This window comes from Canis lupus, chromosome X (genome assembly GCF_011100685.1).
Source record: "Canis lupus familiaris isolate Mischka breed German Shepherd chromosome X, alternate assembly UU_Cfam_GSD_1.0, whole genome shotgun sequence".
In the NCBI taxonomy this organism is placed as follows: Eukaryota; Metazoa; Chordata; class Mammalia; order Carnivora; family Canidae; genus Canis; species Canis lupus.
Window position 1 is genome coordinate 16,086,869 of NC_049260.1, and position 23,912 is coordinate 16,110,780.

General features: G+C 43.7%; 1 protein-coding gene across 20 annotated transcripts in view; it reads right to left on the bottom strand.

The window, feature by feature from the left end:
- The window catches only part of MAP7D2 (MAP7 domain containing 2), a 108,745-nt gene extending 92,199 nt beyond the window's left edge, over positions 1–16,546 (bottom strand). For 13 of the 20 annotated variants that reach the window (XM_038587032.1, XM_038587028.1, XM_038587025.1 and 10 more), the window contains exon 1: positions 16,380–16,545. In XM_038587032.1, the coding sequence (XP_038442960.1) occupies positions 16,380–16,509 (130 nt within the window). In that variant the 5' untranslated portion in view covers positions 16,510–16,545. Of the gene's footprint in view, positions 1–16,151; positions 16,272–16,379 lie in introns of those variants that run through there. The other 7 variants (XM_038587030.1, XM_038587024.1, XM_038587026.1 and 4 more) reach the window with 4 other exon arrangements.
- Positions 16,547–23,912: the final 7,366 nt, after the last annotated feature.

The window sequence follows — 23,912 nt, forward strand, 5'->3', positions numbered from 1 at the left end:
AGTGCACAAGGGTTCCAATTTCTCCACATCCTCACCAGCATTTGTTTCTCTTGTTTTCTGATAATTGCTATTCTAACAGATATGAGGTAATATCTCATCAGTAAATTCTTAACTGAAGAAAGAGGTAAAAAGGCTACATAATGGGTAATTTGTACAAAAAGTCAGAGAAAGGAGACACCAATGTCACAGGAGTAAACACCAAACAAAAAGTCATGTAAGGAAGGCTTAGGGAACTGGGCCCTAGGTCTCTTTATGGAGACTGGGAGATTTTACCAAAAGGATGCTGAGTGGTTGTTCTTCCTGTCCACAAAGGGCAAAGCAAGAGGAGAGGCATTTCGAGGAGAGATGTCTATATGAACATAAAGGACTTCTTGACCTAGGAGTAAGGGGTGTCTCTCCAGCCTCAGAGAATGTGGAGTAAAAATCCGCTGTCCTGGAAAAAATTAACATGCACCTGCTTACAGGGGGCATCACTCCATGTTCTCCCTTGAGATCCCCTCCAGACCTAGAGTTAACAGAGAGGAACTCCAAAAGGCCAGGCCCTTGGTCTGAGTATGGGAGGGTCAGTTCTCAGCAGGAATGCAGCCACATGACTTTTCCACAATTTGAATACACCAGGCAGAGAGCAGAGGACATCCAGGAAGTCACTGGGACTCCATAAACATAGCCAGAGCTCCGTTCAGGCTATCCCAATCCTCCTGGGGTGCGTGTGTCAGCTGCACCACCTAAGGCCCAGGCATGCCTTGATTCTGGCATGGCTAGCTTATTTGCTGATCAGCCTGTGAATCACATGTGTACTTATTCAAATCACTAAAGCTGTGACATTGTCAGTATGTTTCAACAGGGACCAATAACCCCAGCATAGGCCCAACACAGTAACTTCTACCCTGAGCTAGAATTTTTCTCAAAAGACCAATTCCTTTTTTTTTTGTATATTTTTTATTGGAGTTCGATTTGCCAACATATAGTATAACACCCAGTGCTCATCCTGTCAAGTGCCCTCATCAGTGCCCATCACCCAGTCACCCTGTCCCTCCGCCCACCTCCCCTTCCACTATCCCTTGTTTGTTTCCCAGAGTTAGGAGTCTCTCATGTTCTGAAAAGACCAACCCCTTTGTGATCTAAATACTGACCAGCCAGGTCTTCGCAGTGACAGAGAAGTTTTCTTATGAGGGCCAAAGAAATCCTCTGTCACATCAGTGGAAAGGTGTCTCTCACACACACCACACCCCAGAGGGTCAAAGTAATGCCAAGCTGCAGGAATGCTGCCAACACGTCGGTGACCTGGAAAGATAAGACTGAGTCCCTGAAACCTTATAGCCCTCATGAAACCAGGGGTGTGCCCAGCAAAATAAACTGGGAACAAACAAGAACAGGAGAGTAGTTACATTAGGATGTTCCCAAAGGAATCCACAATCCTGTGTACATTTTGTCTAATACTAATCTCTCCTTCCAGGTTTATCTCCCTAGTGTCAAAGCACTTGCACCCACCACTCTGTCCAGAGGCATCAGAAATTCTTTTCTACTCTGGCTTCACTTTCCTCAGAAATTCTAGCCTCAAGTCTTCAAGGTGGGTTTAAGTCTACACACACTACATTCCTTCAGATCAAGAAGCCCCACTCACCTTCCAGTCCTTCCTTCTGCAAGCCAGAAGCTGCAGTGTATTGCTGTACTAGAGCAGAATCCAGGGAAAAGGAAAACTTCAGCCACTCCAAAAGGTCCAAGATCAGATTCCCCAGAAGACTGCTTGCTGGAACTGCATTCCCCTCTAATTTACATATAAGGTGAAGTCATTTCCAACCAACGCCCTCAGGAGTTGAGGCCCACATCTCCTTCTATGGCATTACTCACTTATAGATTAACTATCTTGGGAAAGACAACAGCATGCAAAAGCTAGAAACCAGGTTATTTGCTCTGGTCCTACTTTTTATTTGGGAGAAACCCTACTTCAAGCCAGAGATGGGACTATACACACAGCCTTTTATTTACATCTTTAGCTCTGCTCACTTCTCTATTAAAAAAATGCCCTCAGTCATTACTTACCATCCAAGGAGCATTTACTGAACCAGCTACGACCTGTTGCATGAAGGATATATGGTTTGGTCAAGACAGAAACATGTAAACAAATATTTATAATACTGGTAAGTTGCAATAAAGTTATATATATCAGAGCAAAGTAGGACATACTGCCTGGAGGTGGTAGTTGTCGATGTACCCCACATTCCCATCAGAATGGCTAAAATTAAAAAGACTGAGAATACCAAGTGCTGACAAAGATGCGGAGGAACTGAAACTCTGATGCTTTCCTGATGAGAATGCAAAACAGTACAGACATGTGGTAGGCAGAATAATATCCTCCCCCTCATCCCTGCTGAGATGTCCATGTTCTAATCCCTGGAATCTGTGAAAATGTTACCTTATGTGACGAAAAGGCCTTTGCAGATGTGACTAAATTAAGGCTCTTGCGATGGGGAGATTATCGAGGATTTTTCAAGCAGGCCCAATGCAATCACGGGGGAGTGAGGGTTAGAGATGTGACAAGGGAACCAGAAGCTGGAGAGAGAGATACTGGAAGATACTGCTATCCTGCTGGCCTTAACAATAGAGGAAGGAGTCATGAGGCAAAGAATGCAAGCAGCCTCTAGACGCTGGATGGAGAAGGCAAGGAAATGGGTTCTCACCTTGCAGCTTCCAGAAAGGTTCTACTGACACATATTTTAGGACTTCTGACTTACAATAATTATAAGATAATAAATTCATGTTGCTACAAGCCATTAAATTTGTGGTGATTTGTTATAACCACAATGGGAAACTGCTTCCAATTATTTGGAAAACAGTTTGGCACTATCTGCTAAAGCTGAACATATGTCTACCTTATGACCCAGCAATTCCACTTCTAGGCATTTAAACAATAGAAATGCATTTGCATAGGCACCAAGAGATGTATACAAGGATACTCATAGTAGTTTTAGTCAAGAGAATAAGAAGCTGGAAATAACCCATGTGTCCATTAGCAAAATAATGGATAAACAAACTATAGTAATAGTCACACAATATAATACTACTCAGAAATAAAAAGAAATGAACTGCATGGGTGAATCTTATAATAGTGGAAAAAAAAACAAGCACAAAAAAGTATATACTTGATGAAAAGGTTCTGGAAATGGATGGCAGTGATGAATGCACAACAATGTAAATGTCCTTAATGCCAATGAACTTAAAAACTGCTAAAATAGTTTGAAGTTACATATATTTATTTTGCCACAGTAAAAATGGGCATGCTGTGTGAATCCATTTTAATAAAGTTCAAAAACAAACAAAACTAAACCACAGGGGGAAAAGGTGAGAGGGTGTCTGGGTGGCTCTGTCAGTTAAACGTCTGACTCACGATTTCGGCTCAGGTTTTGACCTCATGGGTGGTGAGATCAAACCCTGTAAAGAGCTCCATGCTCAGCGTGGAGTATGCTTCAGTTTCTCTCTCTCTCTCCCTCTGCTCCTCCCCTCCGTATGCACGTTCTCTCTCTCTCTCTTAAAGAAATAAATTTTCAAAAAAAAAAAAAAGGTGAGAACAATGGTTCCCTTTGGGGGCCACTGTCTAGGAGGAGACATGAGGAAGTTTTCTGGGTGCTGGAAATGTTTTTTGATCTGAGTGTTGGTTATATGTTCATAAGTAAACATTCATCATATTGTGTGCTTAAGATCTGTGTACTTTAGTTTCCAAATGCCAACCTCAAGTTTATTTGCACATGATCTGATTTAACTGCACTAACATTATCAACACCGAAATGGAAACGGAGGAGAAAAGAAAACTTCACCAAAAGTGTGTGGTTAGAGAAGGCTTCAGGAAAGAGGTGAGATGTGAGACAAGTACTAAAAGACAAGCATGGCAGATACAAAGAGGAAGGGAATTCTGGGCACAGGGAAGAGCAGGCCCATGGGCAGTGAGGTACAAGTGAGAGCAGAGTGTGCTGGATGCTACAAGCTGCAAGGGTCAAAGGCCAGAGAGAGGGGGCTGAAAGGGGAAGTAGGAGCCCCATCTCAATATGCCTGCCCTATCAGCAGTTTATTTTTTTAAAGATTTTATTTATTTATGAATAAGAGGCACAGAGAGAGAGGCAGAGACATAGACAGAGGGAGAAGCAGGCTCCTCATAGGGAGCCCGATGTGGGGACTTGATCCCCAGATCCAGGATCATTCCCTGAGCTGGAGGCAGATGCTCAACCACTGAGCTACCCAGGCATCCCCTATCAGCAGTTTAGACTGTACTCATACTGGGCAGATGTCAGAAGAGGTTAAGTAAGAGAGTGACAAGATGGATCCATGACAAAGGGGTGACCTAGGTGGAGGGACTAAGACCTCTAAGGCTCTTGTAATAATGGTCAGGCCCCAGATGACAGGTCTAATTCAGACAACAGAGATAGGGTCATAAGAGATGAAGGAGGTAGAAGTCCTGACTTGGTTGGGAAAGGGGAAGGTTGGTAAGTCTGTTGGCTCCAAGCCTACTTGGCTAGTGATCCCCACAACAAAAGAGTGAAGACAAACCTACCCTTCTTCCCCCTGCTTCCTGAGCCGGCAGTGGAAGATCATAGTATCTCAAGAGTTGGAAAGCACCAGTCAAATTTCCTAGTGTACCATCTTATAGACAAGCAACTGAGTTCTTTTCATGGGCCAACACCTGTGGCCATAGTGTGTAAGGAACAAGCTGGAAGAAGAGAGCTGAGGCTTATCTACTTTAGTGAGTATGTCCTAGAGAAGAAGGAACATGACTCATTCAGTTATGGTGCCCAATGTCCCCAAATGCCCTCACTAACCTCACCTTCCGCCATGGGGTTCTCTGGCCTAGGCCTATGGTCTCAGTCCCTGCCAGTCTCTCACTGGGAAAGTTCTCCTCGCAGGCCACCCAAATCCTGTACAGCTAATGGTTTCATCCAATGGTTTCATAATGCCTTGTAAATCAATCCAATTTATCTTCAAACCAATTTGTATAGCCAAAACTGAGGCAGGGACAAAGAAGAGTTAGCTGACCAGGGGTGCTCCAGAGCCACCAGGAGCCAGAAATAAGTCTTGGGTGCTAGATTCCATCATGGCCCTACAGATCTGATATGAACCTCAGGAGGTAACTTCTGGGTTCTATACTTGATAGCCTGTGCACATCTGAGAGTGACTGAATAACAAGGGCCAAATACTGGAGCTTGTAGAAGAGACACCAAAACAAGATGGGTTTGAAGTAACTTGTCTAAGGCCTGAAACTTATTCTTTATTTCTGATCTTCATCTGTTAAGGTTAGTTGACATTTAGTTAACTACACAGTCCAATTCAGGAGCCACTACAACATGTGACTATTTTACTTTAAATTATCTTAAATCAAATAATTAAAATTATTATTTAAAACTATTAAAAACTCAGTTCCTCAGTGCTCCATAGCCACATGGTGGCTGGTGGCTACCATGTGGAATAGACATAAGACATCTCAATCCTCATGGAAAGTTCTATTAGTCCTGGTCCTTGCATGTGGTACCTCCTGCTTGAATTGGCCTGATTATAAGAGGCATGTACTCTAGGGGCACCTGGGTGGCAGAGGTGGTTAAGCATCTGACTCTTGGTTTTGGCTCACATTGTGATCTCAGGGTCATAAGACCGAGCCCTGCATCAGGCTCCACACTCAGTGCAGAGTCTGGTTAGGGCTCTCTCTCCCTCTGTCCTTCTCCCCCAGCACACTCACATGTTCCCGCTCCCTCTAAAGTAAATAAATACATTTAAAAAAAAAGAAGTGTTCACTCTGAAATCATCTTTACATGCCGAAGTGCCAAGAATCCTTTTAATTTTTAACTAATAAAGATGAAATCATGTACCACAAAGGACCTTCAGCAATCGTTAATAGACAGGCATCAAGTCTTCTGGGGTCCCTCAGTCAAAAGAGAGAGAAAATAAAAGACAACTAAGAGAAATGAAAGCTAACAGGATAGAGTGAAACAGTCCACATTCTGCTTTCTTGACCATTCTGCTATAAAAAGAGCTAATCTCATCCCAGAAGATCAGGCATGTGTGGAAATTAATGGACCATTAATAAGAAGCAATTATTCTTTAGAAATAATTTATGATGGACAAAAACAAAATCAAGTGAAGTAGAAATTTAGGTGAGTGGGGAAGGGGAAAAAGGAGAGCAGAAACATGTCTTGTAGTAAGAAAACCGCAATTAGAATTAGTAATTTTTAAAAGAAAATTTGAAGATGTAACTAAAACAGCTTAAATAATACTGGTTACCTAATGAAAATGATCATTTAAGTTTTGTTCATAATACATATCTCTAGTGGGGGGAAATTATCCAAGTGGAAGGAAAGCTATCATAATATTTCACCACCAACTTGTAGCCCTTGACTAGTGTTCCAGACAACCCACACAATTAAGGTAGAAAAGAGCAAAAACTCTTAAGAGGCGATACCACTCCCATGCATAAGGACAGTTCCCACTCTGGTAAGGGGAAAGTGCACCTAGGTACTCAGGGACTAGAATAGGAATCTTGGGTAGGGGAGCATATGGTTAAAAAAATAAGCACATGAGAATCCTATTTTGTCCAGTTTACAATTCAGATGGTTAGTTCAAGTTAAGGGCACATATTAAGGTGTTGTTTTGAAATAGGGACAAAAAGTACTGTTTAATTAAGGGCTTTAAGTGCCTGGTAAAAGACCCAAGCTACAGGAACACTTCCTGCTCTGTATTTATTAATTTCAGGCATTCCTTTATGCCCTCCTTCTGCTTATATAAAATAGAGTAGAAATAAATATGAGAAGTGAGAAAGAGAAAAACAAAAGACAGAAAAACAGAGCTAAGAAGGAAATTAAGCTTACCACACCAACCCAGGTTCCACACTGGTGGATTTGCTAAACCAACAGTTAATTTTTTAAAAAAGATTGATTGATTGATTGATTGATTGAGAGAGAAAGAGAGAGAACATGAGAACAAGAATGTGAGTGGGGAGAGGGGCAGAGGGAGACATAGAATCCTCAAGCAGACTCCCCACTGAACAAGAAGCCCGACACAGGGCTCTATCCCAGGACCCCGAGATCATGACCTGAGCCAAAATTCAGAGTAGACCACTTCACTGACTGAGCCACCCAGGCTCCCCAACCAATAGTTAATTCTTAAATATTTGGTGTCAAAGACTGAGAAAGACCAACTTCTTAGGAGGAAGATAACTTGGTTTGGTCAGGGACTTGTCCTGCAGGCCCTGAAAGTGAGTGCTGGCTAACTGGCCCTGCCCAAGTAAGTCCCTTGATAGCCAGTGCCAGCTCTCTCATATAATCAAATCCAGGACACAGGAGGTGGGAACAATCTGTGAATTCACTGGAACTGCCCAGTAATGTGGTCCCCAGAGTTTGTCCTGTCAACCAATTAGGAACTTGTTGATCATAATGAGTAAGTGGCTTCTGTAAACAGGCAGTCGGGAAGATACAATACCAACTCTGGGAGAGGAGGGGAAAATGCCCAGATCTGACTTCACAGAGCCCATCCCAACCCGGCTTACCAGATCCCACTCAGTACAGAGGATTCCCATTGAACCCCAACACTGAACTTGGAAGATCCTAAGCTGGTTAATATTGCTGTCTCCTCCCATCTTTCTATCAATATTATACCATGCTTTCCATTGATAAAAGCTCAACAATTACCACAAAGTCAAGCCCACCCTCTTTTCACAACCTGTCAGGTCACCAAGACAACATTCTGTGGGAGGACCTTACCACTTGGCCATGCTGGGAAGAGCCAATACAGCTTCTCCTTTCAAGCACCTGGGGAGTAAGCCTATTTTGCCTTATTGTAGGGAAGACCACTTTATCAAAGCATCTTTCCATTTCCACTATGCCTACCCGCATTGGACTGAATACCACAGCACACATTCATACCACTCTCAACAGCACTCAATACCACTGTGCCCTATGTGACCATGGTGCCATTTCTAGACCAAAAGAACTGTCTGCCAAGATGGAAATGCTCTAGATCAGTGAGTGCTGTCCAATATGGTAGCCACTAGTCACAGTTGGCTCCTGAGCACTTGAAATGTAACCAGTCGAAATGGAGATGTGCTGAAATTATAAAATATATACTGGTTTTGGAAGACTCAGTGCAAAAAATACATTGTGAGAGCTCTTATTTAATGATCCTTTATACTAATTACATGTTGAAATGATAATATTCTGGGTATACTGGGTTAAATAAATTGTATTATATTAATTTCACCTTTTTGTTTTTTACTTTTTTAAATGTACCTGTTAGAAAATTTAGAATTATATGTATGGCTAACATTCTATTTGTATTAGCCAGCATCAACCTATATTATTACTCAGTACTTTTCTTTAAATTGAGTTCATTTTCTACTCATTCTGAAAATATTCATGAAGTTAAAGTTTGATGTACTAGTTGTATTTTTATAATACAATTTAAAAATCTACACACCTATTAACCTAAAATTGAAAAAATAAATTTGTCCACATGTAACCTAAAACCCTTTTGTGTACCACACCCTTTGGGAAATGCTGGCCCAGGGCACAGCTACTCAGATTGTGGCCTGTGAACACGTACCAGTCTCCTTACTGTTCATTATCATTCACAATAGGGATATAAATTGAGAGCTTGCATTTAGAAACACAGGAATTTGACAGAGTAATCTAATATCCACTGATATCTTAGAATCTAGTAACTAATCTAATACTTCAAAATCAGGAGTTATATTTTCCATGTCTTTTACATTTTATTTCTTCAGTAAGTTTTTTTTTAATTCTATTTTACCAAGATATCATATTGGTCAACAACAGACTGGAAGTTAGGGGAAAAAAATGGTCACCAGAATTAGTTTGAGAAACACTGGCTTAGAGTATAAAAGAATCTTCCATGCCCCTTCTGGAGTGATGGCCCAAGAACTGCAATCCTCAGTCATACTCAATAGTGTCCTAAGACAGAAAAGCGTACTAAAGAGATCTTCCAGGGCCCAACAATAAAGGCTGGCACAGAGAGAATAGGAAGTTAATTCCTGGCACACCAGAAATCCTGCTAAATGGAACTTCTCTTTCTCTAAGCATCTTATTTTTAAAGATTTATGCACCTTTTTTAAAAAAAGATTTTATTTATCTATTTGACAGAGAGAGGGGGGAGAAAGGGCACAAGCAGGGGGAGTGGCAGGCAGAGGGAGAGGGAGAAGTAGGCTCCCCACTGAGCAGGGAGCCCAATGCGGAACTCAATCTCAGGACCCTGGGATCATGACCTGAGTCAAATGCAGACACTTAACCACTGAGCCACCCAGGTGCCCTCTAAGCATTTTAATTAATAATTTTTTGCTGTAATTCAATGAAATGTGGGTCCTCATTACCTTTGGGGAGAAAAACTGTGTACTGAGAAAAAGGCACACAAAATCCTTATAAAATGTGGACCTAAAGTACTGAGCTAGATCTCCAGAGGTGTACAGAAGATGTGGGAGGCGTGGCCCATGTGTGAAAGGAGTTTATTACAATCTATTGGGGAAGGCACAGTAGCAGGAAGGTTAAAAATACTTAACTCTGGAGTCAAACACACTGGTTCGCCACTTACTGTATGGCCTTGAGAAAATTATTTCACCTCTTTTACACTCAACATATCTGTTGCAGGAGAGAATCTCTAAAAAAGGAGATTATTCCTCTACCATTAGGTGCTTGCCACTCCTTACATCAAGAGGTAGAGTCTAGTTCCCCTCCCTTTGAATCTGGGCTGGTTTTGTCACTTGCTTTAACCACTGAATGCAAGAAAAGTGACATTCTGGGACTTCCAAGCCTTAAGAGAAATGACAACTCTGCTTCCTCACTATTGAAGCACACCTGCTATGTTGTGAGAAGTCCAAGACAGACTCCCTGTGATTAGATGTCTGGCCCATGACAGGCCATGGTGGACATTATAAACCCATGTGTTCCCAGCCGACTGTGACCCGAGCTGACACCACATGGAATGGAAGAACCACTCAACTGAGCCCACCTAACCCCCAGAATTGTGAGAAATAATAAGTTTGAAATGGTTTGCTACACAGCAATATAGAACTGAAACATCTCTAAAATGAGTATAAAAACAGAAAAAAAAAGTATAAAGAGTGGTTGTGTGAAGTAAAGTAAAATAATGTATGCCAAGTGCTTATAATGGTGCCTGGCACAGAAGTGCTCAATAAGTGGCAGCTGTTACCTTTTGAGGAGCTAAAATGAACACATGTGCAGTGTGTAACTGTAGGCTGTCTGGGAGGTTACATTCAGGTTCTGCTGCCTTGCAGGCCCTGAGCAGCCGAATGCACAGAAGGTGAAAAGGCACAAGGCTTTGTGGTGAAACAAGTATTGGACCTAAAAGATGGAGAGCACAGAATGATGGCTTCTAAACCTCTGATACACAGAGACCCACCCATGGACCGCTGGGCAAGAACAACATGTGTCTGCATTAAAGGCTGAAGACCGGGATCCCTGGGTGGCGCAGCGGTTTGGCGCCTGCCTTCGGCCCAGGGCGCGATCCTGGAGACCCGGGATCGAGTCCCACGTCGGGCCCCTGGTGCATGGAGCCTGCTTCTCCCTCTGTCTGTGTCTCTGCCCCTCTCTCTCTCTCTGTGGCTATCATAAATAAATAAAAATTTAAAAAAAAAAAAAAAAAAAAAAAGGCTGAAGACCGCCATGGCAGAAACCCAGAGGTCTCTACAGAGACGAGTAGATCGGTGGCAGCCCGCAAGTGGCTGGAGGGCAGCAAGGGGGGATGGGCAATGATTGCTAATGGGTATGGGGTTTCTCTGTGGAGTGATGAAACTGTTCTAAAATTGACTGTGGTGATGGCTGTACAACTCTGTGAAAATACTGAAAATCACAGAATTGTGCATTTTTTTTATTTTTATTTTTTTATTGGTGTTCAATTTACCAACATACAGAATAACCCCCAGTGCCCGTCACCCAATCACTCCCACCCCCCCGTCCTCCTCCCCTTCTACCACCCCTAGTTCGTTTCCCAGAGTTAGCAGTCTTTACGTTATGTCTCCCTTTCTGATATTTCCCACACATTTCTTCCCCCTTCCCTTATATTCCCTTTCACTATTATTTATATTCCCCACATGAATGAGAACATATAATGTTTGTCCTTCTCCGACTTACTTCACTCAGCCAGAATTGTGCATTTTAAATGGATGAAATGTATAGTATATAAACACTGTCTCACTAAACTTATTACTACATAATAAAGAGGAAGGTAAAAATGAAGAGAGTGGAGATGACAAAGGAGCAGGAAGCACCCCATAGGGTTGTTTGGGGCTAAAAGAGGTCAGTCTATTTGGCATCAAGAGGAAAAGCAGGTATTTTCAGACAGTGAATGAACCCAGTGCTAGCCAGGAGCTGTGTACCCTAGGGATAGACTCTGCAATTCCAAAGGATCATGGGAATTTGGCATCACAGTTGTGTAGCTCACTCATACCTATCTTCCTTTTCCTTAAGATACAACCTGAACTCTGCTAATCACAGAGTTTTAAAAAGAGGAAACTTCCTAGGCAAAAAGGTAGAAAAAATGCTTCCTGACAAAAAAAGCAGATAAAAGCCTATATTCAGACAGACCTCAGAGGTGAATGAGGGGGATCCCGAAGCTTAGGTTGCCCCAGAGCCTCAGAAGCCAATTCACATTTGAAGCGAGTCACCTGAGATGTGAGATAGGCAGTGGGCAATCCCTCCCAGGCCACAGTACCCCAAGAACAGCTACCTCCAACCACAACCACTTCCTTTTTCTGGTACAATTCACTAATGAGAGGTTGGAGGACAGGGCCAGGGAAAGTTTTCAAATCCTTGGACTGCTGCCAGAGCCAATACAGCACACACACAGTCCCCCAAAACCAGGCAGTATCATTGTCAGCATCATACCCATACCGTCCATCCTGGGAGCACTTACCATGCTGGATGCATTCTGACTTATATCCTGTTAAATCCTCCCAACAAGGCCTACCAGACTGTGCACCAACATCCCCATCTCTTGCCTGCTCAAATCAACCCTGCAAATCCTTGTTTATAAACAGATTCAGGGGCACCTGAGTGGCTCAGTGGTTGAGTGCCTGCCTTCAGCTCAGGTCATGATCCCGGGATCCAGTCTTGCATCAGGGTCCCCACAGGGAGCCTGCTCCTCCCTCTGCCTATGTCTCTGCCTCTTTCTGTGTCTCTCATGAATAAAAAAATAAAATCTTAAAAATAAAATCTTTTTTTAAAAAAAGATTCAATCCATATAATTCCAACAAAAGATGAGAGATGTTCTTTTAAAAAACAAACTATTCCAGAAGATGGGGCATCTGACTAAGGGGAAAACATCTTTTAATCTTGGAGAGGAAGAAGGGTTAGAAATAGAAATGATAGACTTTGACAATTTGCGTCACCAAGGTTGGGACATCAGAAGAGAAAACGCAAAGAGTCAGGCAGACTTTCAGCAGTTTACCCTGAAGGTCCTGCCAAGTCCAAGTCCTATAATGTCATAACTAAACAAGGTCAGAAGTCCCAGACCAAACACAACTTTGGGTCTTTCCATCCTGATCCATGAGTCCTTCCTAATGCCAAGGGGACCTGACATGTTAATACACATGTACAAAGTCAACTTGCTCTTCTTAGGTCTAAGCAGTTTTAGAATTAGAGTGTTCAGGCTGCCAGGCTGGCTTAGTTGGTGGAGCATGCAATTGTTGGTCTCAGGGTTGTGAGTTCAAGTCCAATTGGATATGGAGATTATGTAAAAAATCTTTTAAAAAAAAGAAAGTGTGGGAATCCCTGGGTGGCTCAGCGGTTTAGCACCACCTTCAGCCCAGGGTGTGATCCTGGAGACCCAGGATCGAGTCCCATGTCAGGATCCCTGTGTGGAGCCTGCTTCTCCCTCTGCCTGTGTCTCTGCCTCTCTCTCTCTGTCTTTCATGAATAAATAAATAAATAAATAAATCTTAAAAAAAGAAATTGTTCAAGAATAGTCTTAAATACAACTTTGAGAAAGGATGTAGAATACTGGTTTCTTGAGGATCTACTCTCAGCCTTTCCTACTCAGCCCCATCCTACTCTGGCCCCTGGGGGAGGGTCCCGTGAACTTCCAGTTTGCACCACTTTCTCCTGATCTAGGGCAGGGGATGGAAGATTTCCAAGTGGAAGGACAACAGGGAACCTTACCTTTCCTCAAAGCAATTCTCTCCTTACTATGGAACAATGGGCAAATGAATTCAATTCAATAAACAACATTTGCCCACTGAATGCACCAGAAAAGTCAACAGGGGGATCCCTGGGTGGCGCAGCAGTTTAGCGCCTGCCTTTGGCCCAGGGCGCGATCCTGGAGACCCAGGATTGAATCCCACGTCGAGCTCCCTGCATGGAGCCTGCTTCTCCCTCTGCCTATGTCTCAGCCTCTCTCTCTCTCTCTCTCTCTCTCTCTCTCTCTGTGACTATCATGAATAAATAAATAAAATCTTTAAAAAAAAAGTCAACAGGTCTTAGGAAACACGCTTTGTAATTCCAATTTCGTGTAATCATGAACTCCACCAACACACAACTTTAATCCAACTCATGAATATTTACTGAGCGTTCCATTCAGTATAGCTGCTCCCAGCATAATGCAACTGTTAAACATCAGTTATAGACTTAGTATGTGCAGAAACTCTGAGGAGTAATATGACCACGCAGCCACCCTCGGTACCAGGTGGCACTGAGAGAGGCACCTATAACCTAGACCCAGGCCTTGTTCTCACGTCAATGCTATAATTGGAAGTAACCGCTAATCAGCTTGAGCACTTACCATGTGTCAGGCACAGCTTTACGGATACTAATTCCTTCATCCTCAAAGCAGTGCTTCTATCTCCCCATGTTGTTCTTTGAGAAAACTGAAGCTCAAGATGTCAAATAACTTCCCTGAGAAAGTGGTGTGGTGGCATTCACATCCAGGCATTCTGGCCCTCAATCTACTCAGCTTCAGCAGCAGCAGTAGCCACCAGCACAGGGTCCAGCTTACAGTGGGCACTCAAAGAACGCCTGCTGAGAGGAGCTGGAAGGTTAATGTAACAGGCAGAATAAGAGTGCTTCCCTGGAGGTGCTGTAGGCACAGACAAGAGGAAGTTCCTTAATTCTGACTGACAGGAGCCCTAGAGGGAGTGAATCCTGGAAAGGAAAAAGGGAAGAAGGGGGCATTTCAGGCTGAGGGAAGCACAGGACCTGTATGACACTGAGGTAGCCTGACAGTTGAGATCCAGTGATTCTTTGCTGGCTAAAGAAATCAAAGCAGATTCAAGCAACAGGCACTTGCTCATCATTAGTTATATGGTGCATATAACAAAGCATTAGAAAGAACCATACATTTGCTAATTTCCATGCTGGGGGTAAATAAAAGGAAAGATAAAAAAGCATCACTGGTGAGTAATGGGAACGTGCATAAGATTTCAAGATTGGAAGAACCTTCTGTTAAAGGAAACCACAAGAGGTATTCCCTCACCACCTTCTACAGAGCTCCTAGGAAAACCACTCATAAACTCATATCCCCCAGATGTGCAGGATGAATGTTATTAGGGATGGATCCAAAATGATAAGGCCTCTAGGCAACCAAGAACGATCAGCATCCAGGATGGATAATAAAACTACAATAATCCCAATTTTACTGAGGATGACATTATTTTTCTAAGTATCTACCTTACTAGCCTTCAAAAGAACAAACCATGGTATTACCTGGCACCTAAATTGAACACTCCAATTTTTCCACACCAACTGTAACGCATCCAACTGTAATATTTTAAACCTTCATACGTCTTTTTATGGTTTCGATATCAAATAAAGGAAAACAGCTTTAAGCTAATTTTAATATCAGTGGAGAGTGCATTAAGTGGTTCTACAAAGTTTCCTACTAGGACTTAATAAGAATGCCCCTTTATTAAATTCTTTCAAAGAAATTTAAATCCCACAAATTGCAAGCCTTACCATACAGCCCGTCTCTACCTTTAAGACATGGAAATAGCCTATTATTTAGACTCTCAAATAAAACTGTAAACTTCAACAACCTTTCCAATATTTTCTCCTGCTAGGTCTCCCTCCCCTAAGGCTGATTCTGATGGGTGGGTGGGTGGGTGGGTGGTGGGTTCTGGGTTCTTCCCTAGCAGACGTATCTGAGTTTCTCAAATTAAGCAAAAAGAATGAAAACAGAAGTATACATATTTATAGAATTTACATCACTAACCTGTGATATTTGTTAAATTCTGCCTTAAAAACTGCACCAAGAAAAACACAAATTGGGAAAAGACTTAAGCCACCTCCTCCTATGAACGATGCAAATGAAGGCCCAATCAGAAAATACCTCCCATCCACCATGAAAAACATGTTTCAAATGATTAAAGCGCATTTCCTTTCACTTCTTTCCCTTCCTTGGTTCACCTCATATACAATATCCATATCTTCACTATTTGATAATTCTTTGAATCATATACTTAAGACCTGTGCGCATCTGTCGTATGCATGTGATACTACAGTAAAAAAATGTTTTAAAAATAGGTCACATTAACTTAAAAAAAAAAAAGGTGTTGCCTGGAAAAACAGCATGAAATCGGTTTCCCCGCGGCTTGCACCCCCGCACTACCTGCAGCCACTTTACAGAACGTCAAAGACGTGAGACTTGCTTATCTAAAATTCTGCCAAATGTCCTCAAAATCCCCCCCTGCTTTGCTCATTTTTGAGCAGCCCGTCCGGGGACCAGCCCTCCACAGCCCCTAGCAGTTGCAGCCTCGCGGGCTGGGAGACATAGCGGTCGCGCTGCCACTTGAAGGGGCCTACGGCCCCACCAGACCCCTGGGCAACGCGCACGAGGCCTGCGGGTGGCAGGGGAACTCCGCGGGGGGCTCGCACCAGGCCGCCCAGGCGGCGCTCCACCCGCCCCTGCCAGTGGGTGACGTGCCGGATCTGCCCCCGGGATGCCGCGAAGCACGAAGCCGGGCCACCTATGGGGCAGGCTGCAGCTGCCGCTCGCGCGCATTTCCCAAGACGCAGAGTGGGCGAGCGCGCAGGCTCCGGCGACCCCCTAGAGCCCTCTCAGCCTCCCCCAGTGCCCCTCACCACCGTGGGCCCAGGCTCCCCACACCAAACACACCTGCCACCCACCCTAGGCCACCCCCAAGTGCACCCACTCACTCAAGCCACCTGAGAAGGGCCCCTGCCACCCGCACCGCGAGCGACGCGGCCCCGGATACGGCGCCCAGTCGACCCCGGGCGGGGAGAAGGGCGCTTAGACCAGCACCGCGCTGCGTCCCCGCCCCGCGCGCTCCAGAGCCGCTGCCCTGCGCGGCCCACGGCGGGGCCGCCCCGCCCCCCGGGGCGACCTGAAGCCCCCAAGCGCCCGCCGCACCCCGGGGGCCCCACCTGAAGGTCGGTGGTTGGGCGGCGAGGTCCGCACCGCGCCTGACTCGGCCATCTTCCCGGGAAGCGGGGGTCCCCGTGCAGCCCCCTCGGTCCCGGTCCCAGCCCCGCCGCCGCCGCCGCCGCGCTCCATCGGGACGCGCCGGCTGCACAGGCGCACTGCCGGAGCCGCCGCGCCGCACCGGACCCGCGCGCACCCGCACGCGCACGCGTCCTCCTCACACAGCGTGCGCACACGGCGTGCACGTGCGAAGTGCGCACCAGTTCTCACGCCGCGCACGCGCACGCGCACCGCGCGCACACGCGAGGGGCACACCGGCCCTCACAGGGCACGGGGCACGCGGCGTGTACATGCGGCGTGCGCACCACTTCTCACAGCACGCATACAAACCGCGCGCACTTTCGGCGTGCACACCGGTCCTCGCACAGCGCAGAAGCACACATGGCGTGTACACAGTTCCTCATACACTGCTTACATGTGGTGTGCACACGCCAGTGTAAATGCACCTCCCCATACAGTGCGCACACTCAAAGCGTTGTACACACAGGATGCACATTCTCACAGTGTGCGCGCATCCTCAGAGTAACCACAGTGCACGCGTGCTCACCCAGCATGTACACGTTCTCCCACACCGTGGACACACGTCGTCACACAGCCTTCGGACATTCACGCACGCTAGGCGTCCACACACATACACACTGCGGACTGCAGCCCTGGAAACAGTTCCTGGCTAGGGCCTCAGGCAGGTGCCACTAGTGTGGACGCCCACGGACCCTCCCACCTAACGCATTTAGGTTCCAGTCCTCAAGGTGCGCGGGCGGCCGGTGCTAGGTTCTTCCTCAGCCCAGCCAAGGCGTGCGGCCACCCAGGGCAGGGCCACAGTAGCGTGCTGCTCAGCCTGCAAGGCAGGGCAGGGGCATGTAGTCTGGGGACCTAGGCGTTCCAACCATGCCCTCACTCCCTGGCGGATTCCACCCACAGCTACTCGATGGTTCCTTGTTTCCTCGGGAGAAAATACTGCCCAGTTGAGAAATCTCTGCGAGGACCACCTCTCTGGGAAGACACGCAAGGAACTATTAAAGGTGTGTAGCCTTAGGAGTAAGAGGTCGGGGAAGGGTGTGTGTGTGTAATGGTGGTGATGGGATTCTCCTGGACATCCTTTTACCCCTGCCATGAGCATTTATCACTTTTTAAAAAAAACATACAAATTGAAAAAGATATCTTTGCATACATAGTGCTAGTTCAAACTTCCAGGTGTTTACCCAGGTATAGCCTGCCAAGTGATAACTGATCGCAGGGGGGCCCCAGGCTGCACATTTCTCTGTTGGACAGTGACCAGCCCACTGTGGGTTTAACTCCCACCCCTGGGGTAGATAGAAATGCATGGTTAAAAAACCAAATTAAGCTGAATAAGAGTACAAGGTTTCTACTGGAGATAATAAAAGCATTCTAGAATCAGATTATGTGATGGTTGGCTCCATGAGTTTACTGAAAACCATTAAATTGTACATTTTAAATGGGTAAACTCTATAGTATCTAAATTATACAATCTTTTAAAAACCCACCAAGCTCAAACCCTCAGGAACCGGCACCTGAATTAGTAGTGAAAAGCCTGGAGAGTCTCTTTGTGGCACAAAAACATGATGGACGTGTTGGTGACACTCCCAAAGGTGTGTCAGGAATAGGGCACGGCTATGGTGAGAAAGCCAGAAAGGGACTTTAGACACAAATGAGCAGGAAAGCAGGCAAGTGGGGACTGGTCCCTTGGCTGTAAAGAAAAGTTTCTAGGACACCTGAGTGGCTCAGTGGTTGAGCGCCTGCCTTCAGCTCAGGGCCTGATTCCCAGGATCGGGGATCGAGTCCCACATCCGCTCCCTGCACGGACCCTGCTTCTCCCTCTGCCTGTGTCTGTCTCTCTCATGAATAAATAAATCTTAAAAAAAAATTTCCTAACCCAAGTAAGATTGAGCCACCTTAATAAAGGTATGGGTGCTGTCTTCACTCCACCCCTCCTTCTTACAGAACTTGGGTAGGAGTTCATAATTCTTTTTTTCTAAAAAAGATTTTATTTATTCTTGAAAGACAAAGAAACACACACACACACACAGGCAGAGGGAGAAGCAGGCTCCATGCAGGGAGCCCGATGTGGGACTCGATCCCGGGACTCCAGGATCACGCTCTGGGCTGAAGGCAGTAACTAAGCTGCTGAGCCACCCAGGGATCCCCAATTCATCCAACTCTTGAGCTCTGGTCTTGCTGACATGCCAGAACACCCCACCCTAGTTTTATTCTTTTTTTTTCTATTTTTACTTTCTATTCCTACTTCCATTCCTCCAGTCATAGGCACCTCACTGTTTCATTTTTGTACCTCTGTTTTTCGAATACGTAGTGTTGCGAAGATATGCATGGTCTTAATATATATGTAAATAATATTGCTCAATAGCTATCACGGTTTTTCCTTGCTTGGTATCGCTGTCAACATCTATTCATTGCAGCTGTATACAAATCAGAAACAGATCAGTTATTCATTCTGGTTTATTACTCTTCTTTTTTAAAAAAAAGTTATTTTAGAGAGAGAAAGAGCACACGGGTGGTGGGAGAATCCTCAAACAGGCTCCTGGAGGAAGGCAGAGCCAGAGGCAAGGCCCCATCACAGGACCCTCAGATCAGGACCTGCCTGAGTGGAAATCTTGAGTAGGAAGCTTAACCGATGAGCCACCTGGGTGCCTAGCTTTATTCTTCTTAAATTACCTATTCAATCCTTGCCCGTCTTTTTATTGAACTATTTGTCTTTTTTCCGGGTGATTTTCAGGAGTTTCTTTTGCTCTGGATAATTCCTTGGAGGTTTAAGTGTTATAAATTCACACAGTCGATTAACCTTTTCTAAGATTAGCACAAAACTCCTTAACTTTTATGCCCAAATCCATCCATTTATAAAGCTTCTTATATGGCAATAATACCAAACTTACAGAAAAGTTGTGAGTTTGCAAAGGACACTCATATACCCTTTACTCGGATTCACCTATTGTTAACATTTTACCCCATTTATCGTGTTATCTCTTTATCCTCAACTGTTTTTTGAGTTAATTGCATACATGTAAATGACCCTTTATCCCTTAATACTTCAATGTAGATTTCCTTTTTTTTTTTTTTTTTAGTTTTTTAAAGATTTTATTTATTCATGAGAGACGGGGGAGGGGGGAGCAGAGACACAGGCAGAGGGAGAAGCAGGCTCCATGCAGGGAGCCCGACACAGGACTCGATCCCGGGACTCCAGGATCACGCCTTGGGCCGAAGGCAGGCACCAAACCACTGAGCCACCCAGGGATCCCTCAATGTGTATTTCCTAATAAGAATTTTTTTTTTTTAGAATATTCTTTTACAACCATATTAGTTATTAACTTCAGTAAATATAACATGGATACAGTAATTTTACCTAATTGGTTGCCAGGTTCTCCACCGTAGAGGTACTAATAGACAATCTGTGGGGAGGCACTGTAAAGCCATGCAAATATCCTACTCCTTGTCAAAACTTCCTCCTAAGACTTAGCAACCATCCACAATTCTTGATCCTGGTCTTTCCCATGGTTAAAAAAATAAATCAACTTTTCACCTGATGGTTTGTACTTTAGGAGTTTTTTTTTTTTTTTAATGCAGCTTTAAAAGGCCCAATTGTGGGACGTTTATTGCAGCCTTTCAACCCTAGTGGAGATGGGAGTCAAGGGGAAAAGGGATAAATTCAAACCACAACCATCACATAGTTAGAACAAATACAAAGAGCTATTATTTTATATTTCTGACTCCAGGATAGTCTATACCTCTACTCCAAAGCAATTTATTTTCAGTCTATGGTGTGATAGGGATCCTTATTTACTTTTCTCTGTAAAGTGTAGCTTCTCAGCATCATCCATTAAATAATCTGTCCTGGGATGTCTGGATGGCTCAGTGGTTGAGCATCTGCCTTCAGCTCAGGTTGTGATCCTGCAGTCCCAGGATCAAGTCCCACATTGGGCTCCCTGCATGGAGCCTGCTTCTCCCTCTGCCTGTCTCTCATGGAAATAAATTTTTTTGAAAATCCTTTCCCCAAAGATTCCAAAACCACTTTTATCATATACCAAATTGTCATATATACATGGACTGGTTCTGAGCTCTGTTCTGATGTTTTTGTTACTGCATCTATTCATCACTATGGCATTACTTATTACTTGACCAAGAGGTCTGCTTTCCTATTTTTAGAATTCTCAGAAATTCATGACTTCCATATGAACTTATTTTAGAATCAGTTTTTCTACAACTTCCCTCCCATCTATCATGATGGAGTATTATTAAGATTTTATTTATTCATGAGAGAGACAGAGAGAGGCAGACACAGGCAGAGGGAGTAGGCTCCATGCAGGGAGCCTGACGTGAGACTCAATCCTGGGTCTCCAGGATCACACCCTGGGCTGAAGGTGGCGCTCAACCGCTGAGCCACCTGGACTTCATGATGGAGTATTAATTGTAATTATATTGAAATCAGAGGGGCACCTGGGTAGCTCAGTTAAGCGTCTGCCTTCGGCTCAAGTCATGATCGTGGAGTCCTGGGATCGAGCCTCACATCAGGCTCTCTGCTTAGCAAGGAGTCTACTTCTCCCTCTGACTACACCCCCCTCCACCCGCTCATTCTCCTTCTCTCTCTCAAATAAACATCTTTAAAAAAGGAATCACAGATTACTTTGGAGAATTGGCATTTTTATAGTATATCATCTATGAATACAATGTCTATTTAAGTCTAAATTAAAGTTTTAGTTTGCTGGGCTTTTTCCAGTAGATTAACTTCCAAAAAATCTAGTTATACTTGAATGGTTATCTTAAAACCTATTATACCATTTAGTTGTTAGTCTAGTGCAGTTCTCAAATTTTTTGTCTGAGACCCATACCAGCAGAGGTTGGCAAACTATAGCCCATGAATGGGTCAAATGTAGCCTGCCACCTATTTCATATACTCAAGTTTTATTGGAATATAGACACACTCATTTCTGTTACTACAGCCGCTTTTGTGCTACAATGGCAGAACTGAGTAGTTTTAAGAGACCATATGGGCTACAAACCCTAAAATACTATCTGGTCCTTTAAAGTTTGCCAACCCCTACTCTTAACCTAAAAGGGAGACTCCCAAAGAACCTTTCTAATGGTGGTAGATGTTGTTTTCCAAAACTTTTTAAAAAAGTAACCTCTATACCCAACCTGGAGCTCATGACCTCATGACCCCAAGATCGAGAGTGGTACGCTCCTACCTACTGAGCCAGCCAGGAACCCCAGGCATTCCAACTTTTTACTTGATAGCACAAATGTTAATATTGGCAACACTCAGTTTTCCTTGAAATGACAAGTTCACTGATAGGTTATATCCATGAATACTGATGTATTAGAAATTTTTTAAAAATATTTAATTTCAGGGCAGCCCCAGCGGCTCAGTGGTTTAGTGCTGCCTTCAGCCCAGGGCGTGATCCTGGAGTCCCAGGGTCGAGTCCCACGTCAGGTTCCCTGCATAGAGCCTGCTTCTCTCTGCCTCTCTCTCTGTGTGTGTGGGTCTCTCATGAATAAATAAATAAAATCTTTAAAGAAATTTAATTTTAATTCAAAACTAAACCCGATGCTTTAATATATTTCTAATGAAAAGTTAAAAACAAAAAAAAATTAAGTGTTATTGTTTCACATTTTTGCAAATCTCTTTACTGTTTGGCCTAATAGTAGACTCAGATCTGCTTTTGTATTTAATGTGTTATAGTATGTTCTTTTAGTTAAGGCATATGAAGAAAATCTGACCTCAGAGGCATGTAGTTTAGTTGGAAAAGGAAGAAACATTCTCATAGTCTCTTCAGATAATTGTGTACTTTTGATTCCATACCCTATATTGATAATGGTAATGTCTTCAAAGGTTAGCGGCAGTGTGGAATCGAACACTGAATCAATGATCTTTCTATTCTATTACATTAAAATCCACTGATCATTTAGAAAATACTGGTTGATTCAGCTATGAAGATCTTCCAAGTGTCAACACCTTTAAGACACATTAATATGATCACTAATCTCTTGTCTTTACTGTGATAAGATACTAGTTTTTCGAAACTTAATTTTTGCTTGAAAGCTTAAATCTTACCAACACCAACAAGTGTTGCCAGTTGTCTTCCTTGGGGAACAGCCTCATCACATTCATTTTTGAAAAAAATGTTTGACCACAAACCTAGGTTTCAATAACCAGTTTGTCATTGTCCTTTTAAAGGAAAAATAGTGTTCATGAAAAACAGTGGCAAATTCAGCTTGCAACTCAAACACACAAGGGTTTTTCCTTAAAGACAACTGTTATACTTCACAGTATGCCTAAGTGCTTTATTGTAGCACTTCCTACTTTATCACATGCAATATTAAAAAGGTGTGTACTCAAGGGCTGGATTTAATGAGATTAATAATTTTTATTGCTTCTCAGGGGCATTCTTAAGTAGAATTGGCTTTAAAAAAAGATTTTAGAGAGTGCATGCTTGCAAATGAGCACAAGCAGGAGGAGCAGAGGGAGAGAGAGGATGAAGCAGACTTCTTGCTGACCATGAAGCCCAATTGGGGGCAGGGGGCTTGAGCTCAAGACCCAAACTGAAACTAAGAGTCAGAGGTTTAACCAAGTATGTCACCCAGGCGCCCCGTAAGATTGGCTTTTTAGATTGTTTCTATATTTGCTTCTGGTAGATAACCTTTATCAAGTAAACAGAATTCCAATTATTCTTGGATTTCTAAGGGATTTAAAATCATAAATATGCATTGATCCTTATTAAATTTGCAAAAATCCAACTAATTCTATACCTGATACTCCAGTGGATCATAACTGGAATGGAGTATCAGATATAGGGTATTTAACTCAGATTCTGTTCCTACTTTTTTTTTTTTTTAAAGATTTTATTTATTCATGGGAGATACAGAGAGAGGTAGAGACACAGGCAGAGGGATAGAAGCAGGCTCCATACAGAGAGCACGACGTGGGACTTGATCGCGGGCCTCCAGGATCACACCCTGGGCTGAAGGCGGAGCTAAACCACTGAGCCACTGGGACTGCCCTGTCCATACTTTTTGATCTGCCCATTATCAAACTGTAAACTGAACAAAGCCTGGATTTAAACAGAAAAGACAGTTTTAAAAAGTGAGCAGGCTGGGGGAGGGGGGGGAAAAGTGAGCAAGTTGACCAGGATATCTGCTTCATCCATGTATCTCTGCAGAACACAAAATAAGGTCCAGTGAATGTGATTTTGGCAATCTGAGGTCATTCTGGACAACTGATCTACTATTAGAAATATTAGAAAATGTCTTCTGCACATGGTTGTAACCAAATCACTCACCTACAAAACGCAACCCCATATCTGGAGTCTGAATGTATTCATTCAAAAACAACTGAAATACAAAGTATACATTTTCCCTCAATCACAATTGGTTTTCAGAAAAGAATCATGAATATAAATTTAAACAGTTAAAAAAAAATAAAACAGTTCGAAAAGAATCAACTGCAT